This window comes from Miscanthus floridulus, chromosome 5, assembly GCF_019320115.1.
Source record: "Miscanthus floridulus cultivar M001 chromosome 5, ASM1932011v1, whole genome shotgun sequence".
NCBI lineage: Eukaryota > Viridiplantae > Streptophyta > Magnoliopsida > Poales > Poaceae > Miscanthus > Miscanthus floridulus.
In genome coordinates, this window is record NC_089584.1 from 114,831,052 (window position 1) to 114,857,206 (window position 26,155).

At 44.6% G+C, this 26,155-nt stretch overlaps 2 protein-coding genes, 1 long non-coding RNA gene and 1 pseudogene across 6 annotated transcripts; 1 reads left to right on the top strand and 3 right to left on the bottom strand.

Moving 5' to 3' along the window:
* Nucleotides 1-371: 371 nt before the first annotated feature.
* LOC136450524 (uncharacterized) lies at nt 372-14,256 on the bottom strand. Of its 3 annotated transcripts, XR_010758370.1 has the most exons (4): nt 13,376-14,256; nt 12,410-12,548; nt 3,086-3,209; nt 372-1,380 (listed from the first exon to the last, which is right to left on the bottom strand). It is a non-coding gene; the product is annotated as an uncharacterized lncRNA (long non-coding RNA). The 3 variants fall into 3 exon arrangements; XR_010758369.1 differs by having other exon boundaries at nt 372-3,209; XR_010758371.1 differs by having other exon boundaries at nt 372-3,209; nt 13,352-14,256.
* Nucleotides 14,257-15,057: 801 nt separating this feature from the next.
* On the bottom strand, nt 15,058-16,407 carry LOC136453149 (EID1-like F-box protein 3). The gene has a single exon (XM_066453722.1). The coding sequence runs from the start codon at nt 16,226-16,228 to the stop codon at nt 15,341-15,343; it is 888 nt and encodes a 295-aa protein (XP_066309819.1). The 5' UTR covers nt 16,229-16,407; the 3' UTR covers nt 15,058-15,340.
* Nucleotides 16,408-19,504: 3,097 nt separating this feature from the next.
* LOC136450525 (uncharacterized) lies at nt 19,505-20,888 on the top strand (annotated as a pseudogene).
* An 835-nt stretch (nt 20,889-21,723) lies between these two features.
* On the bottom strand, nt 21,724-26,113 carry LOC136453150 (4-diphosphocytidyl-2-C-methyl-D-erythritol kinase, chloroplastic-like). 2 transcript variants are annotated; one of them, XM_066453723.1, is made up of 11 exons: nt 25,816-26,113; nt 24,977-25,072; nt 24,805-24,873; nt 24,118-24,222; nt 23,960-24,016; nt 23,639-23,839; nt 23,150-23,242; nt 22,981-23,080; nt 22,797-22,884; nt 22,292-22,389; nt 21,724-22,110 (listed from the first exon to the last, which is right to left on the bottom strand). In XM_066453723.1, exons 1-11 carry the CDS (start codon nt 26,020-26,022, stop codon nt 22,007-22,009), a joined length of 1,218 nt encoding a protein of 405 aa, XP_066309820.1. In that variant the 5' UTR covers nt 26,023-26,113; the 3' UTR covers nt 21,724-22,006. The 2 variants fall into 2 exon arrangements, with proteins under 2 accessions (XP_066309820.1, XP_066309821.1); XM_066453724.1 differs by having other exon boundaries at nt 22,292-22,377; nt 22,786-22,884.
* Between the last annotated feature and the right edge of the window lie 42 nt (nt 26,114-26,155).

Below are 26,155 nucleotides of genomic sequence, written 5' to 3' on the forward strand. Positions count from 1 at the left end.
CGGCTCTCTTACGAGCTTTTTCATTTTTCTAGAGACCGATTTTTTTCTCCATTTTTTTTGCGACCGATTTTTCCCCATTTTTTGCGATCAATTCCCGATTCTTTTCCCATTTTTACTGCGGTCGATCCCCCCCCCCCCCCCCCCCCCCCCCCCCCGTTGCTGTCTCGTGGAGTTGGTCGGTTTTATTTTAGTCTGATGCCGTTTTTTCCGTTTTTCTTGCGTTTGATTTTGTTTCCTTTTTTCCATCTCATGGAGTCGTGGTCGGTACATAGCTAGAACATGTATTATTGAGATAGGTGAGCATATTTCAAACCATAAACATTTTTATTCGCAAAAACATATTTTTTTCAAGTAAATGATTCATGAAAGATTGCAATACACTTTGCAGTTTGAATACACATAGTTTTCTAGCTCTATCTATGTTATTCCATAAAATCACAGTACAATTTATTTATGGGTTGCAACAACTCACACCAAATTATATTACTTTTTTATCTGAGGAAAGAAAACAAAACTAATACATCCCTATCTCTTCTCTCTCCACTCTCTAATGACCGCCAATAGCTTCACCTGTCAAAAGCGGAACAAAAGAAAACATTAAAAAGGATCTTTCATGATTAATAACAGACTATGCCACGCATTCGGATTTGCACATCATATAAAGGAAACAATAGTTGTAGTTTTGAAATGAATGTTTATGGTTACATATAACTTTGGCCATAAGAAATTGTGGATCAAAATTGTAAAAATGGAGCTTTTGTAGCTCACTGAGTGATCTCATAATGCATCTTGAAGCAACACACCATCCGTGCTGATGTCGAGGTCTCTTGCACTTTTCCTGACTTATAATGCATTACTGAATACATAGTGCACGAAGAGAACAACATCCAGTAATCATTCGAATATATGATACAACTATGGGACCTTCAAGCTGACATAAATGGGAAATAAGTATGCAAAAAGTAATTCAGTAAACCAAGGATAAATTACAGATGCTCCAGAAAATGGTGGAAAATAAACATAGTTGTGATTAAGGTATTATACTTATATACTAATATAAATAGATCAACTGCAAGTCTGGAACCATCGTTAGTGACTGGCAAAAACTCAAAACAAAACAAAAAAAGGCCAAGTATTATGAGCCCTGTTTCAAAGGCCTCGCCTAGGTGTCTAGGCGCACATGCATCTCTTGCTTGGACACCTAGTCGCCTTTGAAACCATGATTATTAATAGAGGATCCATAAATAATTCCAAAACAATCAATTATAGCACATGTAGTGGAGGATATCAGGATTCCAATAGTTTATTAGAGGTAGGCCATGGAGAGACCTATTTTTGTGGTAATCAATTGAAAGCATCCATCCACATAAGGGTTCTTGCCTGTAAAAAATAAAAACATAAAAGTGGCTTGATAGGGATGCTAGATGCAGATAATCAAACCGAATAAGCAAGAAAAGTTGCTCTCTAGACTTAACATCCAGTTCTGCAGTAGTCCATAGTGTACAAAAAAGAGACATTTTCCTACAAACTGAGGTACTGATTTGTGCTTTCTTAAATAACTAGATAAACATCAATGAATCAATATTTTTGATGGGAAAAAAGGAAGTATGAAATCTAGCAAAGAAAAGCAACTTAAGCTGAGAGGCACCACCGGCAGCACATGGAATGGACACTAGGATTCTCTAAACCAGATGATAATGTTACTGCATAATTTGAATTAGAACTGCAGCCGAATGTATTAAAAGACTCACTCGGCCATGAATTCCGCATGATTTAGGACCACTTCTTTCGTTTAAGACAATGACGTGTGTGTTCGAGAAAAAAAATTGATTGACTGAGCTCATGCTGAAATTTTTGTTGAATGCAGAAGCAAACAAATCATGCTAATTTTAGATCTACATCATATACGCATTTCTATCTTTCCCCTTATCACCTCTCCTTGACTCTCTCTCCATCGCATCTCCCTCTCTCAGCCCTCCACCCCCCTCTATCTTCCCTACCATTCCCTCCCAGCGAATTTTAGAATAATAAATAGAGTTTTGAAACAGAGTCCCTAAACCAGTCAAAATTAAAATATATGTCCAAGGAAAAATGACCAATGATATAATATACAATGGCAATAATAAATATAACTTCAATGTATAGCCAACTTAAGACGTCAATTTGTCAGCCTTACAAAGCAAAGCCTTGGTCAATTTTACAACATTCTTAATCGCTCGAATTGCATTAACATGGCATTGTTCCCAAACGACGAAGTTTCATCACCAACCTATCACAAAAACCTTAAGATATCATTTTACAAGATAATTTGATTGTTTAGATTGACACCGGGTAGTCATGATAATCCCATGAAAGCCTTTTATACATTTGCAGGACAATGTTTAGCAGAGAGGAAGGAAAAAAACAAACTAGCAGAAGAAAATTGCACTCCATTGGTACATGTCCAAAATCCAAGATAACATTGGCCGACTTTCAAACGAAGGAATCCACACAAATCAACTCAATAAAATTTTACTATCACCTATAATCAATTCAACATAACACTGAAAGAAGGGGGTTCTAAAGTACCAAAATCTAAGTTCATCTATATATTAAGCCTCAAACAAAATTATCAAAAAACCTGCACCCAAGCAAAACAAACAAGATAACAGTGAAACACACTTTACACACAATCGAAGGGAGAAGCTTGCACAAGCGCTTCCATATATAATCAGCACAAGCAACAATAGCAGGGAAAAGACAAAATATATTTTAGAAGTAATCGCACCATATAAAATTGTGACTCTACTTCATAAATGGAGCTCCTAGTTCAAAATGTTCCTAGAGGGATGCATATCCAATGGTTTTGGAAGGGCTATGCACAAATGAATTTGTTCGTAGAGAGTTATATATTCATATGGATTTGTGGTAATCGTACCATGAGTTTAGCCAAACGCAACAAATTATATCAGCCACGAGTGAAACGATGATGCTTAACTACCAAAGCTACTTATGCTCTGCAATCAGAAGCTATTCGGCATGCTTTGCTATAACATATTTATTACTGAGTCAAAAGCAACAATCTTAATAATCAATTATCACTTACTTTGGCTTTCAGATTTGACATAGCTAACTGGAACTTCTGTGTGGTCCATGAGCCAGCAGCATGATCATCCTTTGCAACCTTGATAAAATCACCATTCAGCCAGTTTGTTCGGACAGACACATACCTGCAAGATGGAGAAAATAATAGAAGAAATTATCAATACTATATAGAAACCATTAACATAAAGGAGATAAGTCCTACAAGATATTCACTAGGTAAATAAGACAAATAGTGCAAATTCAATTCAAAAGGGAAATTGTTACCGGTAGAAATGAAATTACTCAATTTTCATAAGGAGAAAGAGCCAGTAATCTGCTATGGAAAGTGGAGCTGTTTTCAGAACAGAATACAGGTGCGGTCTTTCTTTTTTTCGAGTGCACTATATGACTATGTTTCATTACTACATACGCTCTGCAACCAGAAGCTATTCGGCACCTATCTTGGATCATAGTTCCAGATATTATAGGGCTTACACTGTAGTGGCAAATGAAGCATTACTATTCCTAGTGGTACTAATAGTTCTAGCTTGTTACCTTTCAGTCTTGGTATGCAAAAGATGAACTAATGGCTCTCTAATTCACCCATAGACCCATATAAATTGCACTAGGGAATCACTTCCTAGTGCTACTGGCACCATGGTACTTCTTAGGTCATTGTCATGCAGAGACAACACAAAAGCAAGTTAAGGTTGTTACCGTTTCTTAAGGGTGAATATAGTGATGTAGACAAGCGGGAGAATGGTGCTCTAGTTCCCATATTCCCAAGTTTTCATTGAAACGTGTCATGAGAAAATTTGGATCATAGTGCATGTAAATGACTGCTAACCTACATAATTTGTCATGTAAAAATTAAAGAGTATGTCAGATAGCACAAAAGCTTATGAATCTGTGAGTATGATGAATGCAGAAAATGAGTAAAGATGCAAAGAGAGTGCTAGCTTAAAATGGAATAGTTTCACTTGACCAGACTTTAGGGTGTGACTGAACTCTGAAGTGTGCACTCCAAAGCAACATGAAATGATTTGCCACCCATCGAACAAACAAAATATCATGATGAGAAGGAAATGGTAAGAAGCGGAAGTTTACCGTTAGGAAACTACTTGTCCTATACTCCTGACTCTGACAAGACAAGAAATTAAAAGAATTTCGTTGCGTATATATTTTCCAAAGCATATGGTATGGGTCCCACCACCATAATGGTATGCAAGATTAAGACAAAGGCATAATTTGCAAGTAAATAAGAAGATAATTTGCCTTAGTGGGATAGGATAGATAGTTGCAAGGAAAAACAACTTTGAATTTGTAAGTAGAAGAGCCTGCATAATTGACAGGTTTAGGCAAGTGGCATCTCAGGTTTAGTTCTGAAAAAATATATGTTGAGCAATTGTCAGCATAGAAACCTTTTCTAGACTCTTGAACAATAAAATACACATAGAGTCAGTATAAACCAAAAGCCTAAAGGGTTCATAAGATCATGACTTGCAAGGAAACATCTTGAATCGGTGAGAAATAATGTTGAGTGCCCATTGGCTCGGAAGTGAAGCGAGCACTTCACCTACGGTTGCCACAACCCTTCAGAAGAGTAGAGGCTCTATATACATTATATATCAGCATACAATGGATAGCCAACAAATATCACCTCCAGAGCATGTACTAGACTGCCATTACAAAACTTCAGGATGCTAAATGTCCAATTATGCAAGTGGCATTAAATTTACTATACAAGCTAGAAAGGCAATAAAGATTTTCAGCACACCAACTAACAAGAGAAAATTAGGTCATGATTTATGACGAGCAAGTTAGGATTATCAACACAAGACAAAAGGTGATGATATTGGGGGTTCAAGAACGTAAGCAAGCTCTAAACATGTAATAGACAAATTAACTAAGCTACTGCAAAGAGAGTGCAGCAGTTGTACCTTCTACTTCAATAGCCAAAGTTCTCTTTCTTATTGATTTCTTTTTTTTCCTGAACCGTGAGTACAGCAGGGTAGACCCCATTGTAAATTTTATTGAAGTAAAATAACAACAACAACTATATAGAGAGGTCAAAGAGTTGCACAAAAGGAAGGCCAAAGAAAGGAGGCCCGAGCAAGGCCAGGAAAAAACCTAGAATCCTACTCTCTTGCAGATAAGCATATTGCTGATAGGCTGCAAAAAAATCATACTAATTTCGTTCTTTAGCACAACACTGTAGATGTCAAAAATGACCTGGGAAAAGCTAGAAGGTTAAATACTGATGATGTGCATTGTTAGTTAGTAAACTCTAGATGAACACCTTGAGCAAATTAAGTAAAATCAGAATGAAGATTCACTATATAAATGCAATATATGCAGAGAAGCAGACACTTCATTTCAGGATTTTCACTTTACCAGTGGGAAACCCTCCACAATCATCTTGTTTTCCAAAAGCTAGAGTGTGAATTTTCTCTAATCCCAAACGAAAGAAGACTGATAGAACAATCAATTAATTTCAACAATTTCAACACAGTAACGAGAGCTCTGTAGTGCAGCTAGACAATCAATCCCTTCTATGTATTGGTTGTAGTCTGTAAACATAGACCAAATAGTATTTTATTCTTCATAGATAGATCCCTGGTAATCAGAGTGTTACACACAACTTTAAGTTTTAACTGTACACATTATGGAGAAAAAGAATACAGATATGCTAATAGGGAAGAAAAGAGAGTACACATCCGAGGAGGACAGTAGAAAGAAGAGATCCATTAGGCTAGAAATTCCTGTCTATTTCTTCTACTTCTGTTGTAATGTCAGAAAGTGACAATCGACACTACACCCAAACTAATCAACTAAGCAAGTTTAGGTTACTACAATTTGAAGCCAAAGGCTCTTATTCTAGATGAAAAAGCAATTACCTAATATTCTTCGTGAGTGATGTTTACACAAACAAAAGGGAGCATGTGGCATTCTGTACAGAACAAATTTTAATTAGGCAATGTACTATTATCTGTAGAACCAATATCAATCCTAAGCTTTTCAACATAGTGAACCCAAAAGCACAATTTCTAGAAAATTAAGCTAAGACAGTGATTGTGTTCAAATTAAGAACCAGTAAGATCAATCCATTGCATCTATCGATGGATTACCTTCTATTCCCCGCTTCCCCCGCAATTAGTGGTAGCAGTACGCATTGAAGGTTCTCTGTCGATGTTTTACCACCGGCAACCCGTCACGGGGTACCCGGGACGGTGATTTGTTCGGAGGGGTATCGGCGTTTGTAGGAACTCGATGGTAAACGCAGGGAGACAATGATTTATACTGGTTCGGCACGCCGGAAAGTCACGGCGCCCTACGTCTAGTCTAGTGTGGATAGTATATTGCGTCCTGCGCTATTTGTTGTGTTGCGAGGTACGTTGTGGTTGTGAGTTCTGTCGGTTATGTGTTGGTTGATCTAGGGACCCCTGCCCTCCTTTATATAGTCCAGGAGAGGCGGGAGTCCTAGTCAGTTACAAAGTAGAGATCCTAATAGGATTACGTGTAACTAGTCCTAGTAGGATTACATGTAGGGAATCCTAGTTGGACTAGGTCTTCTTCTCTCTTCTCCATGGGAAACCCCAAGGGTCCCGCATCGACAAGCCCCCGAGCATTTCATGGATGAGCTTCAGAAGCTTTCTTGTTCTTCTTGGTCTTCGTTGAGTTGTTATAAATCCGTTCCAGGTTCTTCTGAAGTGAAATCTTGAGATGGTCTTCTTTGTCTTTTCCTCGGCTGATGTGCACTTTTGGACAAAAGTGCACTTAGTGAGTGTAGCCCCCGAGCCTCTTGCTTGTTGGGACAAGAAGCCAGAGGGTCCCTTTAATCTTCTTGGTTGCTCCGAGTTCTTTTTTGGTGGGTGCAATTTTTTGTAAAAATTGCACTCACTGAGTGTAGCCCCCGAGCCTCTTGCTTTTGCTTGCAAAAGTTGGAGGGTCCAGATTCTTGTCTTCAAAAAAATTTTGGGGTTATGTATCCCGTAGCCCCCGAGCCTTCTCCGAGTACTTTTCTTTAAAATAGAAATCGGATGAAGGGTCTTGATGTGTTGTCTTTGTTGTAGTCTTGAGTACTTGTATTCTTGGTCTTTCATCCTTGAATTCGAGCCCCCGGGCGTAGTTGAAGCGAATGCCGAGCCTCCGAGCTTAGTGTTTGACTAAGCCATGATGCTCTTCCGAGTTGTTTTTATTCATCCAGGTCGTTTCTAGACTTCTCTGGTTCTTGATGTACTTCTTCCAGGTTGTTTGCACTTTGTCCAGGTTCTTTCTGAACTTGTATGTACCTTATCCGGGTTGTTTTCTGATCAATCTGGGTTCTTTCTGAATTTGTCTTAGTACTTGCAGCACCTCTTCGGGGTTGTTTTCTGATCGATCCGGGTTCTTTCTAAGCGTTTGTCTTGGTTCTTCCCGCACCTTGTCGGGGTTCTTTTTTTATCAAACCAGGTTCTTTCTGGGCTAGCTCTTAGGAGCGTGTTTTTCCTGATCTCATGGTACAGATGTAGCTCCCCTTATCCGGGTTGTTTTCTGATCAATCCGGGTTCTTTTTGAATTTGTCTTGGTACTTGCAGCACCTCTCCGGGGTCGTTTTCTGATCGATCCGGGTTCTTTCTGAATTTGTCTTGGTACTTGCAGCACCTCTTCGGGGTTGTTTTCTAATCGATCCGGGTTCTTTCTAAGCGTTTGTCTTGGTTCTTGCCGCACCTTGTCGGGGTTCTTTTTTTATCAAACCAGGTTGTTTCTGGGCTAGCTCTCAGGAGCGTGTTTTTCCTGATCTCATGGTACAGATGTAGCTCCCCTGCATGTTAAACATAAAAATATGTTGTAAATGACATTCCGGATATAAAGTCGGGAGCATGTCCCATATTTGAATAATTAATCAGGGGCGGGCCCCGGCATCATAAAATGCATATAAACTTTTTTCGCGTCTTGCTCTTGCTAGGCCATGCAAATTCCTCAGGTAGTGTCCTGTTATGTTTAAGCACTTGAATCTCGCGTATGGTTCAGAGGTTCTTTGACGTGACCATCCGTTTGGTTCAGAGGTTCATTGACGTGACCATTCATTCCAGAAAACAAGCTTCACGGATTAAGGCATGTTCTACCTGAGGACTTTAGCTACCGTTTAAGAGAAGACTTAGAGCACTATGTTTGCTCACATGATGATTTTACTTAGAGCACTATGTTTGCTCGCATGATGATTGTAGAGCACTATATTTGCTCGCATGATGATTTTTTGTGTCTTCCCTTGCTAGGTCGGTTAATTTCCTGGGTAGTATCCTGTTATGTTTAAGCACTTGAATCTCGCGTATGGTTCAGAGGTTCTTTGACATGACCATCCGTATGGTTCAGAGGTTCTTTGACGTGACCATCCGTATGGTTCAGAGGTTCATTGACGTGACCATCCATTCGAGAAAACGAGCTTCACGAATTAAGGCTTACTATCCGAGGAAATTAACAACCGTTAAGGGAAGATGATATAGCCACAGAGGCATACAAATAATATCTGGAATGTAAAAAATTAAAGCGTCACTTAGCTTGGTTCATGGCAGAGTTGTTGACCACTGCAGCCGGGTAGTCGATCGGTGCGCCGTTTAGCCTAGTAGCTGGTCACCGTAGTTGGATATTGTATCCGAGTTGTTTGCGGAGGTCGTGTGTTCCTTTCGCTTAAATTGTTTCTGAGTACTCGGACTCCTTGGCCGAGTAGTCGGTCTTGGCTTGCTTTCTATCTGGCTTGGATGACTTGTTTCTTGATTTGGCTTGCTTCCGTGTTGTGGTAGCAATCGGTCAGATGCTCGATACTTGGCTGCTCGCGACTTGACAGCTTGCTTGTTGACGTAGTTGATTCAAGTACAAGATGATTCTCCCGTACGACCATATGTTGGCATAGTGATGGATCCAGATGTGATGCATGCATGGGCACTCGCATGTCTCTTGTATCTTGTATGTATATGTGTATATATGCCTCGATATTTAATTGGCTTGCATGCTCGTCTCTGATTAATGGTGTGGACTTCTTTCTTGCGTCATCAACATGTCATGGAGCTTGTAGAGCATGAATAATTTGCTTGCTTTTTTGCTGGCTGGATCCGTATTGTAGTCGGCTTGCTTGCTAGTTTGCTTGGTGCAATCGGACATGGTGCTTCTGGATCAAACTTTGGATATTGATGTGGCTGGATGTCGCAAACTGACATGGGGTCTGAATTTAAGAGTCTGAGTTATCATCGTGACTGCTTGATCTTGTCTCTTGTGTATGAGTATATACACATATATGTTGGCCTTGCTTGCTTCCTCATCCTTGTCGTGCTCCTCTGTTTGATTGGACTGGTGAAAATTTTCGTGTACTTGTCGTATCAAAGTAGAATTAGTATCCGAATTCAAGTAGACATCACCATGACTTCTTGCCGTAGTTGATGCTGACCGATCCTTCTTTGGCTTTGATATGTATTGGACTCAGATGAATTGCGGTGCTGATTGACTTGTTCTAGGGAAAGCTCTGACTTGAATGTTGCTTGATCGCTTGTAGTCTTCAGTGGCAGTGCTTGTTGACCGGCTGCTGGAGTTGGGATCCCGTGCGGATGTTATCGTCCATGTCAACGAGAGTTGTAGCGAGTTGTCGACGAAAACCGCAGTGAGTTGTCGATGAGGCCGACGAGAACCGCGACAAATCTTGATCTTAAGGTCCACCGAGCTCTCGACGTTCGGAAAACTGAGTTCTTTTCTGACAAAGCTCCGGGACATGACGTCAACCTATCAAGAATACTATTCGGAATACACCTAGAATACTTCAAAGAAGTCGGGTCTTTTTCCGTTCGGACTCCACAACATGGCAACATCCTATCAAACATGGCACGAAGGACCCACTTATCCCATGCTTAGAATGCCACTGAAGGGAGCCCAGGAAGGTCTCATTTTAACCATAACATCTCAAGATTGCATCATTCACTGGCCAGATACCGTCCCTGAGGATGACGACGCCCAACTAGTCGATGACACGACAACAGCAATTCTACCCTACTAAGAAGGAGATTCCATCTATAACTTTGAGACCTCTACTGAAGTCATCAACAGCTCTGCCAGTACGGAAATAAACGACGATGACAGAACAACTCACGCTAGAGAAGTACTCATGATTCGCCATCCTCGATCACCATTGATCCCCCCAGAAGCACTCGACGTAAGGTCTTCAGATGAATCCGAGTCCAATATATCACCATTTATCCAGGGATACGATGGTGAAACTGAGAGCCAGAGGCAAGCAAGAGAAATGAAGAACAAATTAAAACAAGGACGACAACGCCGTGCGAAACAGCGGAAAGACATTTGGATCAAATATGAATCAGACCTAGCCGAGTACAATAGAAGAAAATCAGAACGAGAAATCGAAGAAGGACGAGCAGCGAGTACTCCCTACGATAAGATCCAGGAAGCACTAGAAGAACTCAGGGCAACCTCACACCCCAATGAGAAACAAGAACAGCTTCGAGATTTCCTTCGATCAACAATCTTTAAAACGAACGACGGAAAGGCAACATCTCATGAACAGGGAGACCAAAATCAAAGGAAATCTGCTTTCGAAAGACTAGGACCAAGTGGAAGTCACAACGGAGGAAGCCAAAGAAATCATAGTAAAAATAACCGAGTCGAGCAATCAAGAACGGACAGGTTGCTATCTTTGGTCTCGGACGGCTTGGTGCTCGTGGCTTTGTTCTGATTTGGCTTTGATATTTCAGAGTTGTAGATGTGATGTCAGCCTGTATATGACTTGACGTGTGCTTGCACCTTGTTGGATCGTTCGTATCCCATCATGATTTATGCGTCCAGTAAATTGATGGCTTCCTCATTTGCTTGCATGCAGATCCGTATGTGCATGTGTATTCAGTGTATATATGCATATATCTTAATCTTTTGCTTGCTATTGCTTCCTGGACGTCATATGTGCATGTCGTGGTTGTACTCTGCCCTGTCCTGGTCGAATCCTGATCATGTGCTGGAAACTGAGCAATAGTCTGATTGTAATCGGACTTAGTGGGAGCAGTTGGAGTTAGACTCGGACGTCTGTATCATCTGGGGTGCTTGTAGACAATCTTGCTGTATGGTCAGACTGTGCTGACGTCTTCTACCAGATGCATATTGATGGAGGAACGTGTGTGGCTGCATGGCTCCCTATTTTGTGAACGCACTATGGATCTCAAGTTGACAGAAGTCCAGGGGAGTCCCATCGTTGCTTGAGATGTGAGTGCGGCGAGTTGTCGACGAAGCTGATGAGAGTCGTAGAGAGTTGTTGACGGGGCCGACGAGTGACGCGGCGAATGTTGATCTTTGAGGTCCACCGAGCTCTCAAACGTAAAGCGCCAAGAACCCCTACCTGGCGCGCCAGCTGTCGATGTTTTACCACCAGCAATCCGTCACGGGGTATCCAGGACGGTGATTTGTTCGGAGGGGTATCGGCGTTTGCAGGAACTCGATGGTAAACGCAGGGAGACAATGATTTATACTGGTTTGGCACGCCGGAAAGTCACGGCGCCCTACGTCCAGTCTGGTGTGGATAGTATATTGCGCCCTGCGCTATTTGTTGTGTTGCGAGGTATGTTGTGGTTGTGAGTTCTGTCGATTATGTGTTGGTTGATCTAGGGACCCCTGCCCTCCTTTATATAGTCCAGGAGAGGCGGGAGTCCTAGTCGGTTACAAAGTAGAGATCCTAGTAGGATTACGAGTAACTAGTCCTAGTAGGATTACATGTAGGGAATCCTAGTTGGACTAGGACTTCTTCTCTCTTCTCCGTGGGAAACCCCATGGGTCCCGCATCGATAGTTCTCCTACAGTGTCCCAAAATAGGAGGAAGGACACATTTAATAAGATGCTTAAAATATCACGTAAACCATATGAACATTAGGTAAAATAAGAATGATAGCATGGCAACTAGGAACACCAGCACAGTGATGTTGACATCTTCAACAATACTAGCCTTTGAGCGTTCTAGAGAGGAACCTAGCTCTGTTTATCATGTTCAAATCTTGCATAGCAAAAGGAAAAATTAGAAGTACAATTATCAAGAGGAAAAGAAGAAAATATAGGCAAGCAGAGAAAATTGAGACAGAATAGCATGGAGCCATGAATATGAGCACAAGCAAAAGATCCTGATCCAATCAGACATGATGGAAAAAACATAACAGAGGAAGGCCATGAATATACATTGGCATGGAGTGTACTAAGCCCACTTCAGTAAACAGGTGGCAGTAGAACTATTCACATGAGTGCAGCATTTTTAGAATTAACCGCAATGAGCAACAACTGGCATAAGGTCTAACTAGGAACAGAGTACATGAGGAATAAAACTTACCAAGGTGGCAAGATTGTGGCTTCTCTTGGCACTGCCCTATAAAGATCAGCCAAGGAAATCTACATCTGATAGATGGATTGATGGTCAGCAAGTGAAAGATATTGCACCACAAGTGGTTGCGCTAGTGCCCAAGTGGGATCTGCACAAAAAACAAAGAGAAAGAAAAGAGGATAAATAACAATGATGAAAATATTAATTCTAACCAAAGGCAGCACAATCAATAATATTGAGGGTAAAGTGGATTTTAAAAATAGGATGGAGATCTCTGTCATTTAACAAAACATCAGTTCATACAAAAAGCTGGTGAAACATTGTAGTTTTTTGGAATAGGATAACAGATAGCACATACATACATTTAAGGTCACAAAAATTGCATCAGAACAGTGCGAGTGTAGATCCTTAAAAAAAGTTGAAAGTGATTGAAATAAATCTATGTATACAATTTATCCTAATGAGAAATTGAATTGACAAAAGTTGCATTCGAAATAATGCACACAAACAACAGAAATTGTTTGACGTGACTATAAAATCACAGGCATGTAGAATTCGCAGATGTGACTAACTGACTACACAAAAAAGTTAATTGATGCTACATTCTCTAACTAAGAAAAATATGAATGAACAACATGTCCAAACAAGCCAAGCAAAGAAAACAAAAGGGAAGATAACTTGGAGGACTAGATGCATCTGTCGTGGTGGGAGAAGCCACCCATACACCCGGACTTGATGGGGATCAGCTGCTACTATTGGCAGGCAGTCTCGTATCGTAGTTCTTTTTTACAAATAGTTTCAGTGAAACAAAATCACAAACCAGTTCGAGAAAACTGTACGAGCAAAAGGTCAAGTCATGCGATGCAGAAATCAAATTGACACATAAGTTAGAACTCTTGAAAAATCAGAGAATAAATCCAAATATAGATAGTTGATCTGGGAAGGGCGGACCTGGTGTAAGCGGTAGAGTCTTACCGCCTGTGACCGGAAGGTCCCGGGTTTGAGTCACGGTCTCCTCGCATTGCACAGGCAAGGATAAAGCTTGCCACTAACACCCTTCCCCAGACCCCGCACAGAGCGGGAGCTCTCTGCACTGGGTACGCCCTTTTTTATAGATAGTTGATCTGGGTTGATCAAAGATGGAGATAAGGAGCCTGCTTGTTCTTAAGCTCTATACATCAATCTCATCTTGAACTTGAATGATAGGAGAGGAGATAAGACAAACAAGCTTCTAATTTCAGTGTTTGTAAATATCAGTATTTCTATTATAAACACTAGGTACTTCTAGCTTCTAGGCCCTAATTTCAGTTTAGCTTCTAGGCTGCGGCATACGCTGAGATGTGTTGCTGATCGAGACCGCAACTGCTGCTTGGGAAAGGACGATGCGGACGGCGAGGCGGACTCGCAGCGGCGGGGCGGGATGGGGTGAGTCGAGCGGACTGTGGCAGTCGGGCAAGGTGTTGTGGATCGTGGGACAACCAAGATGCGGACGCGCGAGGCGGACTCGCGGAGGCCGGACTTGATGGGGCCATCGCCGCAGACTGCGGTCGTCGAACGGCGCTCCGTGGGCGGCATGGAGGGCAGTGGACGAGCGGCGCTCTGGGCGGCGGCCTGGCGGCGATGTGTGGCGGCCGGGCTTCTCCCGGGCGGCCAGGAGGGCGGCGGCCGCGTGTCTCTGTGGGCGGCGCTTAGGGCGACGGCCGGGGCGCCGGTTGGCGCGGAGGGAGTCGATGTCGGGGAGGGCAGCGGCCGGGGCGCCGGGCGGCGCGGAGGGAGTCACAGCGGGGGAGAGCAGCGGCCAGACAGCGCTGAGGGAGTCGTGGTGGGGACAACATGTCGGCGTAAAATTGAAGGGAGTGCCCTCGGCTTCACCACGGGAGTGGACGAGTCCAGTTTACTGTTTTTAATCTATTTTTCAGCTGGTCTGTGCTTATTCTGATTTATTCTCTCTCGTAGAAACAGTATTAAATCAACCGAAATACCACTACCAGAACAGGGCCACGTAGAGCAGATGTTCTTGCAAACTGCTGTCCTCCAAAAGCTTCGAAAAGTTGATAATCCGACATACAAATTCTTTTTACATGCAACAGAGGTATAACAAGACTGGTACACAAGACTGCTGCAGTTTTCTCAGGGAAAAAGTACATCCGCAATGGCGAAAGGTGAACGGGTAAATGCATCCTGCACATCCTGGCAAGTTTGAGTGGTGAGTCGGCGACTGCCTGACTGGACGAACCGACCAAGCAAGATGAGAGGGAGCTCGTGGCCATGGGCGGCAAGCAAAGGCTACGTTCGTTTCTCTCTCGTCTTTTTCAATTTATTTTTTAGTTGAAATAATATTTTTTTTTATAATAAATTAGTCGGAACAGTATTTCAATTTATTTTTTTAGCGAAGCTTACGAAGCCAAAGACGTTTGCCTCGCCAAGTGGACGGGCGAGAGCAGCAGACCACGGGGCTGTTTTCATTGAAGACTGGAATTCTTGCCTGGCCAGGCACCTCACCCTCATAGCGGAGCGTCTTTTTCAACTCTTAATTCAAAGTCAACACACACGACAGTAACGACAGTCGATTGAGGGCGAAAACACAGCGGCACTTATACTAAAATTTGACTTATACTAATACTAATACTTATGTTAAAATACTATGAGAAAAAAATAGTATTATATAACTGAAAAGTAATGCCGAAGCAAACAGGGTCCGCTACCGACAAAGCAGTTACGAACGAGAACGAGGTCAGATCACATCACACCATGCCTTATCAGACGGGGCAGTGAGCGCGTATGTCGCATGCTGCATGCTGCCGCATGCTCACATGGCTAGACAAAGGACGCCGGCTAGTCATCGACACAGTGCTGCTGATGGTACACTGCTAGTACGCAATTACGCACAAGTCCATCGAGCACAAGGCGGATTGGTGATGGACCTTGATATGTTGGAGTTTACGGCGCGACGAGTCCGCCATCGCTGCCGCCTTCCGTGGACGCGTCGTCGTCGTCGTCATCCTCAGAGTCGCCGTCGCTGGAGGTGAGGCGCGCGAGCCAGCAGTTGCCATGGAGGTGTCCGCTGACGCAGACGTAGTACTCGAGGCGGCCCTCGTAGGCTCCCAGCCTGCGCCACGCGCTGCGCGGCGCCATGCCGGCCGCCACCATTCTCCAGACGCGCGCGCCGCAGTAGGGGCAGCGCACGCGCGTCTCCAGCGGGGCCTGCCGCCCCACCAGGCACGCGCGCGTCCGGGAGCGCGTGAACCCGCGGAACACGCCGCGGTACGCGCCCACGTCGTCATCGGCGCCCGGCACGGCGTGCTCGCAGGGGTCCGACACGTAGAGCAGGTCGCCCCGGCACCGCCGCGACAGGAAGCTCCGCCCGGACGTCTTGGAGAAGCGGGACACGCCCGTGAAGTGGCCCCGCACGGCCGCCGCCGCCGCGCCGCAGCAGAAGAGGAGCAGCTTCGCCAGCGCGGGCCACCCGCCCACGACGCGCCCCGGGGCCGGGGGCGCGCCTCCTGCGCCTGCGCCCGTGGCCGTGAGCGAGGCCACCATCCGCGGCGCACGGGAGACGCAGAGCTCCCGCCACAGCACGCGCTCCGCGACGGCGCGCAGCCGCCTGCTGACGCAGCAGACGGTGCACAGCATCTTGGGGTCGAAGTCGAGGGACCGGAACACCAGCGCCAGGACGTTCTCGTCCAGGATCCCCGTGTTCACGTCGTTGGTCCGCGCCGCCGCACCAATGCCGCCGCTCCCGTAGCTGGCGCTGCTACTCCCGCTCCCGCCCGCGCCGCTGCTCGACGCGGCGAGGAACTGCCGCGTGTTCCGCGCGCCCTTGCTCATCGCTCGGCAATCGGCAATCCCGTGGCTGGGGGTTGTGGGCTTCTAGCACCGTGCTGCAATGCACAGCTGCGGTTCGTAGTTCCTGGCAGCTACAGTAGAAAATCGCGAATCGACTCGGTGGCAACCCAAGCGGCCAAGCCAGAGAAGAGTGCCCGAAGAGCGTTCGGTACTAGGCGATGCAGAGCGTGCAGAGGGCAGTGCCAGCCGCTCGGGGGATGGAGAAGATTTATACGCTCGCGTGCTCCCCGAAAGGCGTGGGTGTCGGGGCAGGGCGCGACCGGCCAGGGCGTCGTGGCGCCATTGGCCGCTTGACAAATGGCCACTCCGGGAGGGGTTTGGTTTCTTCTCCTTAACTTTACTCGTTGCGACTAATTACGAAATTAATTACATAGCTTGCAACTAATTTGCGGGACGAATCTTTTAAAGCCTAATTAGTCCATGATTTGACAATGTAGTGCTACAGTAATATATGATAATGACGGATTAATTAAGCTTAATAAATTCGTCTCATAAAATACTGACGGATTCTATAATTTGTTTTTTACTAATATATCCAAATATCACGTACAACATCCTTACATAACACCTTCTAAATTTTAAATTTTAGTTATCGGATGCCAACACGCCCTTAGTCGTGGGGCTTAGCTGGATTGCAGGTGCGACCAACGCGAGAACCATCCCGTCAATGGTCTCCCCGTTCCACCTCGATCGCCAAAAATATCTGCTCCGTGCTCGCCTCGCGCCGCTAAAAAAAACAAGCAACAACTACAGCCAATTCACGTAAGGATGGATCTCAGCTGATGTGGTGCGATGCGAAAGCGACGCGGCATCTCAATCACAGACATCACCTGGAGCCTGTTTAGTTCCCCTTTAAAACGTCAAATTTTTTAAGATTTTTCGTCACATTAAATCTTTGGACGTATATAAAAAGCATTAAATATAAATAAAAAATAAAACTAATTACACAGTTTAGACAAAATCTACTAGACGGATCTTTTAAGCCTAATTTGACTATGATTGAACACTAATTGCCAAATAACAACGAAAATACTACAGTATCGTTTTGCCAAATTTTTTGCCATCTAAGCCCTTGTTTAGTTCGCGAAATTTGGATTTTGGGGCTACTGTAGCACCTCCGTTTTTATTTGGCAAATAGTGTCCAAACATTGACTAATTAGGCTTAAAACGTTCGTCTCGCAATTTCCCACTAAACTGTGCAATTAGTTTTTCTTTTTGTCTACATTTAATGCTCCATACACGGGCCGCAAACATTCGATGTGGTAGGTACTGTAGCAATTTTTTGGATTTTAGGATCCAACTAAACAAGGGCTAAACTGGGCCCTAGTACCCAAAGGGGTACTGTTGGGTGCTACCTGACAGAAGATCTGGCGCGCCATTGCCATTTCTATAACGCGTCAGATGTTATTTTACGGCGTCATATCGCTCGACGGCTCTACGCTATCGACCAGCCACCTTTCCAAATCGAGCCATACTGGTGCCCCTCGGCGAGCTCCAAGACCATGGAGCCGTGCCGCCGCAGCGGGACACGTGCCGGGGAACCAGGCCGTTCTTGCCTCCTCGGTGCACGCGTGTCCTGCCAGACTCCCCGGCGCCCGACGCGTGTGCGCTTGTGGGACGCGTGCCGACCATCCAAGCTCAGCCTTTTTTCAAAACGTCTCCTCCGCGTCCTGCCGCGTGCAAATCAAAACTTGCTTGCGCGTGGTGGCTGGGCGCGGAGAGCGACGACACATGGAGCCCGCGTCCCGCCCTGCTCTCGGGGCGCCAAAATATCTCGCCGGCTGGGGGATTCGGGGAGGGGGACACGTGTCGGCTCCAAGAGAGCTCGTGCGGGGGTTTGGTGGGGTGTGGTGTGGCACGTACGTGTCCGCGTCGCTTTGGAGCCGACTGGCTCTCGTCTCTCGACTCTCGACGGCGACTCGGATTGTTCAGTTCAGAATTTTGCCATCGTGCTGTGCTTTTCATTCTTCTCACTTGTGCTCTGTCCCTGACGTAGATCAAAACGAGTGTGACGTGGAAAGTACCTAATGTTGCATTGCTGCCACTCGTGGGTGGACACGCGTTAGGCAACGATATAACGCAGATATGGAAAAGCGCACGAGGAATGCAACGCGCAAGGTTGAAAAAAGTTACAGTATCATTTTTTTAGGAATACAGTACATCTTGGCGAGGGCTTCCTAGCTCTATTGGCCATTGTAACTTTATATACATGGAGAAACCCCCACTTTTTATACATGGAGTGCCCAACGCAACGCTACGGCTGGTCAGGAGTCTCAGCGTCCACCATATAGGGTCAGGCTAGCCTTGCCTGACCTCACTAGATCAGGTTAGCCAAACCTTGCTAAGGTGGGAGAGCAAAATTGGCTAGCTTGGGGTAGCAAGGAATTTCTTTGCCAACACAGAAAACGAGAAAACATGCAAGAGATCCAAACACTCACCTATATTTGATTTCCTCGCCGGACAAGGTGAGGCATGATTTGGCTAAAGATCAATGTCTAATCAGTCACTTCTACAAGATAATTGGGTCTACTACTTGGTTTCTAGACGTTTGGATCCCTTGTTGGCCTTTGCCTTGCCTGGCTAGGCAAACATAGGGACGTTTGGTTTGCTTGCTCACTGCTTCGGTTTTCGTGCTGTCAAGCTTTTTCCTCTCCAACCCAGACAAGCCAAATCCACTCTCTAGCCCTAGCAAGGCTAACTTAGGGGGGTGTGGATCCAGCTCCTAAAATTTAGAAAGTGTGTCGGGAGGATATTGCATGGGGTGTTCGGACACTAATAAAAAAATAAATTACATAATCCGTCAGTACTCCACAAGACGAATTTTTTAAGCCTAATTAATCCGTCATTAGCACATGTTTACTGTAGCAAAACATTGTCAAATCATGGACTAATTAGGCTTAAAAGATTCGTCTCGCAAATTAGTCGTAAACTATGCAATTAGTTTCGTAATTAATCTATATTTAATACTCTATACATGTGTCTAAACATCCGATGGGACAACGACTAAAATTTAGGAGGGGCAACCAAACACCCCCTTAGCTGGGTAAGGCAAGGCAAGTTTAGAAGGCGAAAGAACCAAATGTGCCCGCCTCGCCTTGCTCGGCAACGACAACTGTAGGCTAGGTAGGCAAGGATTGCCGAGCCTTGTCCGGCAAATGTATGCAAGAAAACGCAAAATGTTCTCTTCTCTCGTGAAGAAGGGGCTCCAAGTGAATAGATAATTATTATTTTAATGACTGGAGATCCAGGAGGAAGGCAAGAGGTTTGCAGAGTTTTGTGCCGCTCGTCCTCTGAAAAAAAAAACTGAAAATCGCTCACCTCCGAAAGTAAAGATGCAGCCCAACCCAACGGGAGTGAGCTGTTGGAGTGCGTTTGTCAACTCTAGATCGATGCTGATGCGTTCATGCTATTCTAGAAGAAACATCGCTTCTCATTGCATTTGCGATTCTGCTACTAGCGAGCCAGAAGCATTTCGTGGCTTCCCGCTTGTCCGACGAGGCGACGCCCGACGGCCCGACAGCGCCTGCAAGGCTGCAAGACCGCAAAGTCACCGCGACGGCAAGCGGGACGACAGCGTGTGCCGGCGTGGGCGGCGTAGTGTCATCCTCGTCCCGTATGGACACAAAGCGGACTGATCACTGACATGTTGCGATCGCCAAAAATCACACCCAAAGCCGAAGGCGAGCCGCGGACGCCGGACGTGCGCACTGCGGGGTGCGGGCAGATCGTCCGGAATAGAAAATTCGCCTCCCCATCCCACCCGCCCGCGCACCCACCAGTCCACCATCCGTCCCCGATGCTTTCGCTGTTGTGCCCGAATAATGGCGGCGGAGGCTCAGGCCGAGGGTCCCGCGCTGCCCCCAGCGCCCCCTCCGCCCATGGCGCACGGGAGCTCTTGTGCTTCCCCGGAGAAGCGCGGGCTCCCGATCCCGGGGGACGACGGCGGGGCGGATGAGGAGGAGCGGCGGCTGCCCGCGCCCAAGCGTCGCCGCGCTCGACAGCGTCCCCGGCTCGGTGACCGAGGAGGAGGCGGAGGACTCGCCTGGCTCGGCCCGCGGCGGGGACGGGGACGGGGACGGCGCGTCGTTCTCGTTCCAGCACGCGCGGGGCGGCTTCGTGGCGCTGGAGACCACGCCCAAGTTCGGGTCCTTCAACCCGCCAGGGGAAACCGAGCTGGCGGGCCTAGATCTGAAGCCTGCGGCTGCGGAGCACGAAGCTGACCCGGAGTGTTCGACGGAGGCGGACGACGAGGTCCTGGCGGCGTCGGTTCCTGGGGCGGAGGCCAAAAGAGCTCGCAATTACGGGGCGGCGAGGTTGATGGCCAGGTCCAGGCATGAACTGTGCCTTGGTTTTGACCAGCCACGGAGTTGCCTGTTGATTGCTAGTAGTAGTAGGCTAGTAGCATGCAGATAAGCAATTTCCAGCCGGAACAGTAGTGATACAGCCTGATCGTTTGTATGTCAATTGTCGTAAACGATCGTAAATTTCTAGGCGGAAAAGTATTTTTCTCTCACACAAACTAGCCAGCAGTACTTCTTTACGAACCAGCAACGATATGAACCAGCCAACCGAACAGGCTGATACATTGTATTTACATTGTTACTAGCATTGTATTTACATTGTATTTACATTGTTTCTATCACTACTGTCTAGTACTCACTTGTATTTACATTGTTACTAGCATAACGGTTGAGAAATGCAGTCCATTTTGTCCATTTGATGCTCATGCTACCACTCGCAACCAAGAAACTTCACCTGGAGCTATTCTACTCTTGTTGACAGAAACAAGTAACCGTCTGTTACACAGAAATCATGGTTGCTATACTGAGAAAATGATAAGGCTTTCACGGGATCAGATTGTGTAATGAACAAAGTTCGATTTTCGTGAGGCGTCTCTTCCTTGACACACTGTAATAGCTCAAGCCGGCCTTCGATGAGACTCGAAAAACAACGCCCGTAGGGTGCCGGTCTTCGGGCCTTGCTGTGCCTTACCGGAGTGCTGGCATTTGATTTCACGCAACCATATCATTTTTGTCATTAGATAACAAAGATATAAATGCCTTCCTTGGTCCATGGTCCATGGTCCATGAATTTGTCTCCTTGGGTGTTCCTCAAAAATCTGGAAACTAGTCTGAAAATATGCTCCCTAATAATTTTTACTGATATTTTAAGTCTCGCATAAAAGAAAATTTGAACAAGCAGTGAAGTTCAGTAAGCCTATATATATATATATATATATATATATATATATATATATTCATTTTTGAACTAAGGAGCTGAGAAGGAGGATTCGAGAGGAAGGAGAAACCTGTTTGGTATTCTGTTTCTGTTTTTCCAATCCCCCCTTCTCAGCTCCAACCTACCTTTGTAGACTCATCTCACCAAAGGGCTCAACGCCCAGGGCCCATACGACGGTCCAACCATGGCTAGTCCCTAATAGAACAGTGATCAAACAGTGATGAACGTCGTCTAAACAGTTGTAGAGGTCCTCACAGGCCTTCATTTTATTCCCGGTTGAGGGAGTATATAGTATTTCCCTAGTTCATTTGATCCTAATACATCTACGGAGTAAACTTCTCCTGGAGCCAATAATCTGACTGTTGGTTAAATTGATAGTCGCTATACTGAAAATGATCCATTTCAGAACCAGATTGTCTTATGAGCAATTGCCAATACCGTATAATTCTTTCCTAACATGCCGGCGTGTTGATCAAAGCCTGTATCCGTATAATCACAAAACTGATACAGAACCTGACTTAATCAGTCAGCGACCGAGGCTTGCAAACCTTCTTTGCTAGACGTGGCATTGGACGAGATTGGTTCCCTGTACCACTCGTTCTCATTGCGAGTGAGCAAGCCAGCCTCTGCACAGAAAGATATCAACCATTCAGAATGACGGTTCCAAACTTCCAAGTTGTTAGGATAATAGGATCACAACTACATTCTAAGCACTTCAGCTTGTATTGTGTGTTCGGAAAATCAACCATGAATCCTTCTTGACTGCACCGAAATGGAAATGATGTGCAGTACAACAATTGAGCATACCTGACCAAAAAACATCCTTGTAGTCTTCATCGTCATACACGAATGCAGGAGGATCCGGGGAACCAATCCCAACAATTGTGCTTCCACTACAAGAGATATACAATGGTTAGTAGATGTATGGTTCCAAACGCACAGAAAACATGTATGTTCCACTGCAATCAACATCAGAATGAAACAAAATTGAAACATGTAAGTCACAAATGCAGAGAAAAGAAGCACACAGAGGGATCTGTTCCCCCCAATTCGCTATAGTAGGTACACAGCATACAGTACCACTCATCAAATATGGCATACACTAATTGACATGCAGAATGCTTGGCAGTTCCTATGTGGACAACTCTACGGTTCAAATTCATAAGTGGATCCCTCCATACACTCCCTTTGTGCTAAATACAGGAATCAGCACCAATGCCAGAGTCTTTGAGAACATGTGTACAGTGTACTTGAAGACAAACAGATTCTTCAAAAAGCTTGATAGAAATATCCCTCCTTACCTTCCTGACATAAAACAGCACTATAATCATCCCGGCTAGCTGCAATAATTCGTTTCTTCAACCTCTTAAGTGAAGGCAACACCTCAAAACCTGGTGGCTCTAGAAAACAAAAAACAGAAGCACAAACACTGCTTAAACTGAAGTTATGAAACAGAATATGCTGAAACAAAATAAATTATTTGGAGATATGCATACCTAGGTCATTAACACAAACATCTTGTGATATCCCATTTTGAGTTATTTCCTTGAGCAAGGTCAAGGGATCAGCTTGACTTGTTTGTTCCAACTTGAATCGCTGCAGCACAAGAAGCTTATGAGCAAAACACATCAATTTCAAATTAAGAAAACAAGTGTTACTAGTTACCCTGTAAACTTCAGCAGTTGAGCATGCTTCAGGCGGCTTTATAAGAACCATTGGTAAATTTTCCGGCAAGGGATTTGGGATATCTTGGACAATCTACATTTCAGTTCAAGCTACAGATTATAATGAGACACTGCTGCACAAAACTAAATGCTGCACATGGATATACATGTCACCATCTAGTTCGTAGTTAACTAAAAGAGGTAACTTGTCAATTTCTTTTGAAGAGCACTGTTAAAGTTCAAATAAGGTAACTTGTATGAAAAAGAAACAAGAAAAACAGGACAAGCTAAACGGGGGGTAGCATGATCAGCTAAATACTTTTCACCCTGGTAAAGTATGATATATGATTATAGATGCACTTGTATTTAACTTTGGAGAACTGTCATCTGATTTGGAAAAAATAAAGATATTCCTGCTGTAAGAAGAATAAATGAAGTATATATAGTGATCAATATTTGTGAACTAGACTAGAAACCACGAGAAACATACCTCTCCTCTACCAGTACAATATGCTGCTCCTCGTGAAAAGAAAAAGGGGATATCTGATCCAATCTCACCAGACCACTCTTGAAGATCCTTCTCTGAAGCTATACAGCCAGCAAACTGGTTAGCAGCCCATAGTGCAGTTGCAGCATTACTGCTTCCACCACCGAGACCAGCACCAGTTGGGACCTTCTTATCAAGATGTATCTACATTTGAACAGAAATGGCACAAACCTTAAAACTTAAATAACAAAAAAAATGAATCACTTTAATGCCAAAAGAATGAGCAACTTCTCAAGATAAAAAGACGTGTGCAATTGACGGTACCCAAAAAAAGTTATTAGTCCCAGTTTTTTGTCGGTAAAGGTTGAGTGCCTTGATGATCTGCAGGCTCATGAGACGATAGTTAAGTTAGGGAAGTTGAGAATAACAAGTGTGCAGCTATTTGTACATTTATTATGTCAACATATATAGAGCCATCATACCAAATTGCTTTCATCAACTGGGACACCTGGAACATTGGTTGACAGGCGATCTCTGCTTTTATTTGGTGACAATGAAAATTTGATCTTATCACCCAAACTTATCACCTGGAAGTTTATTATTAGAACTAGTGAGTACAGATGACAATTCTTGTCTGTCCAAAGCATGTGTCGTTGCTTTTAAGTAAGACTTGATATTGGTCAGATAATAGTCTATCATGCAAATTGGTATTTGGAGCAGTATGTCTAAATGGAAGTTAACCTTAGCCCGAACATCAAAAACAGATTTTCTTTGATCAACAGTATTGCAAAGAGAAGAATAAGAGGTTCATGGAAATGGAGTGGATTGCAAACATCCACAACATAATGACTTCATTTGAAGAACAATTAGGTATATTATTTAAATAGTGTTTCCTTTGCTGTTGATAATGGTGCTATGTATGTTTTAACCTATGTCCTTTTAATGTGTTAAATCGCGTATATATTCCAAATTCCTGCACACGAAATCTATTCCAATGTTTGAACATAATAAACATAATTTTTTCTTCCTAAAAGGTCTCGAATGTTTTTTTTTTCCTAACTGGTAAGACTCCATTAATAAAGCTGGATGCCATATAAATTGACAAAAAAAACATTTTTTTTAAATGACACTCATGCAGGAAAAAACAAAACAGGCACAAAAATGCTCACATGAAATAGAGAAGCCAGGTCATGGAACCCATCTGGTCTCTTACCCGTTATCCTCAAGAACACATTAATCTGCATTGCAAACATATGCACAAGTCTTAATCTGAAGCACAAAAGAAGCAACCAAAAATGTTTTCAATACTTATCAATCATCAAAAGAAAGATAGTAACATACTTTGCAAGGTGAAAATAGGTTAAGCCGTGTCATCCCAGCATCCTTGTCAATTTGGTCCGCTATCTGGTTAAACCTTGCTTGTGGGTCATAAGAGACCTAAAACATACACGATTACAATAGTAAGAAAGTTGCAATAGATGATCTGGATTTCCCTAGCCAACAAAAGAGTTTTCACAACTCTATGGGGAAAAAACAAGCATGGAAGAATTTAGGAAAACTAGAAATAGAAACAAAAGAGAGGAAGTAATTAAATAATCAATCAACCCCTTTAAGAAGTCAGAGGTGGAATATAATAACATATTAATGCGGGCCTTATTTCTTTCAAGGTTGCATATTATGGATTTTTCATGAATATATTTAGCTTAGTTGAAACGAAATGTGAGGCCTAAACATAGGAAACATTTTTGGATGCACTACAGTAACACGGAGCCTAGAAAAAAAGAGAGCCTGTAAGACGAAACAGCTGGAAGCTGAACATGTTTCATGGCCGCAAGAAAGCACATTTCCCTGTGGTTTGGTTTTGCTGTGCTGTGAGGGACGGGACGGGACGGGACGCTTCGCGCGGAAGAGAGGAGACGCCCGCTTTGACACAAGGCAACGGTGGCATCGCGCGACGTCGGTAACGGAGCGCGAGAGAATCCGCGGGGCGGGAACGGACAGAACCCGCGCAGAAATGAAATTCCTTCTCCCGTTTCCCATTTCGTGCATTCCCAAAGCGCATAACAGACGAACAGCGCGGCCGAATCCTTTGGTTTCCTACATTTCCTCCCGCAATCCGAACAGTCCTTACCAAATTCCCCCATTCCCGTTCATAATTCAGGGTTTATAAAGGCGCTTACCTCCACTTGCCTCCTCCCCTCCTCGAACGACGCGGCGACCCTCAGGCTGACGACACCCCGACAGCCCCTGGCCCTCGAGCCGGGCCTCGCAGCGGGAGACGCCCGTGCCGGCGGTCGGCCCTGGGAGCGGAGGTTACTGGGCCCAGCCGAGCTGGAGCAGTGGGACGAGTAGAGGCTCTGGGACAGAAGGTGCGCGGAGCAAGCCATGGCTGCTGCCGCCGCCGCTGCCCGGGGTCCGGGGATTAGACGAGTAGTGCGCCTGCTTTGGAGTCGGATAGATTGGTGGGTGTGGTGGGGGCGGGGGATTCTTGTCTGCCATTAAAAAATAATCGCAATGCGC

What these genes read in the sequence shown, in the direction of transcription:
- LOC136453149 (XM_066453722.1), bottom strand. Translation starts at nt 16,228, where the DNA reads ATGAGCAAGGGCGCGCGGAACACGCGGCAGTTCCTCGCCGCGTCGAGC.
- LOC136453150 (XM_066453724.1), bottom strand. Translation starts at nt 26,022, where the DNA reads ATGGCTTGCTCCGCGCACCTTCTGTCCCAGAGCCTCTACTCGTCCCAC. An exon ending in CAACTGCTGAAGTTTACAGG is followed by an intron (nt 23,081 to 23,149) that starts GTAACTAGTAAC and finishes CTTGTGCTGCAG; the next exon opens with CGATTCAAGTTGGAACAAAC. An exon ending in TGCTGTTTTATGTCAGGAAG is followed by an intron (nt 22,378 to 22,785) that starts GTAAGGAGGGAT and finishes TATCTCTTGTAG; the next exon opens with TGGAAGCACAATTGTTGGGA.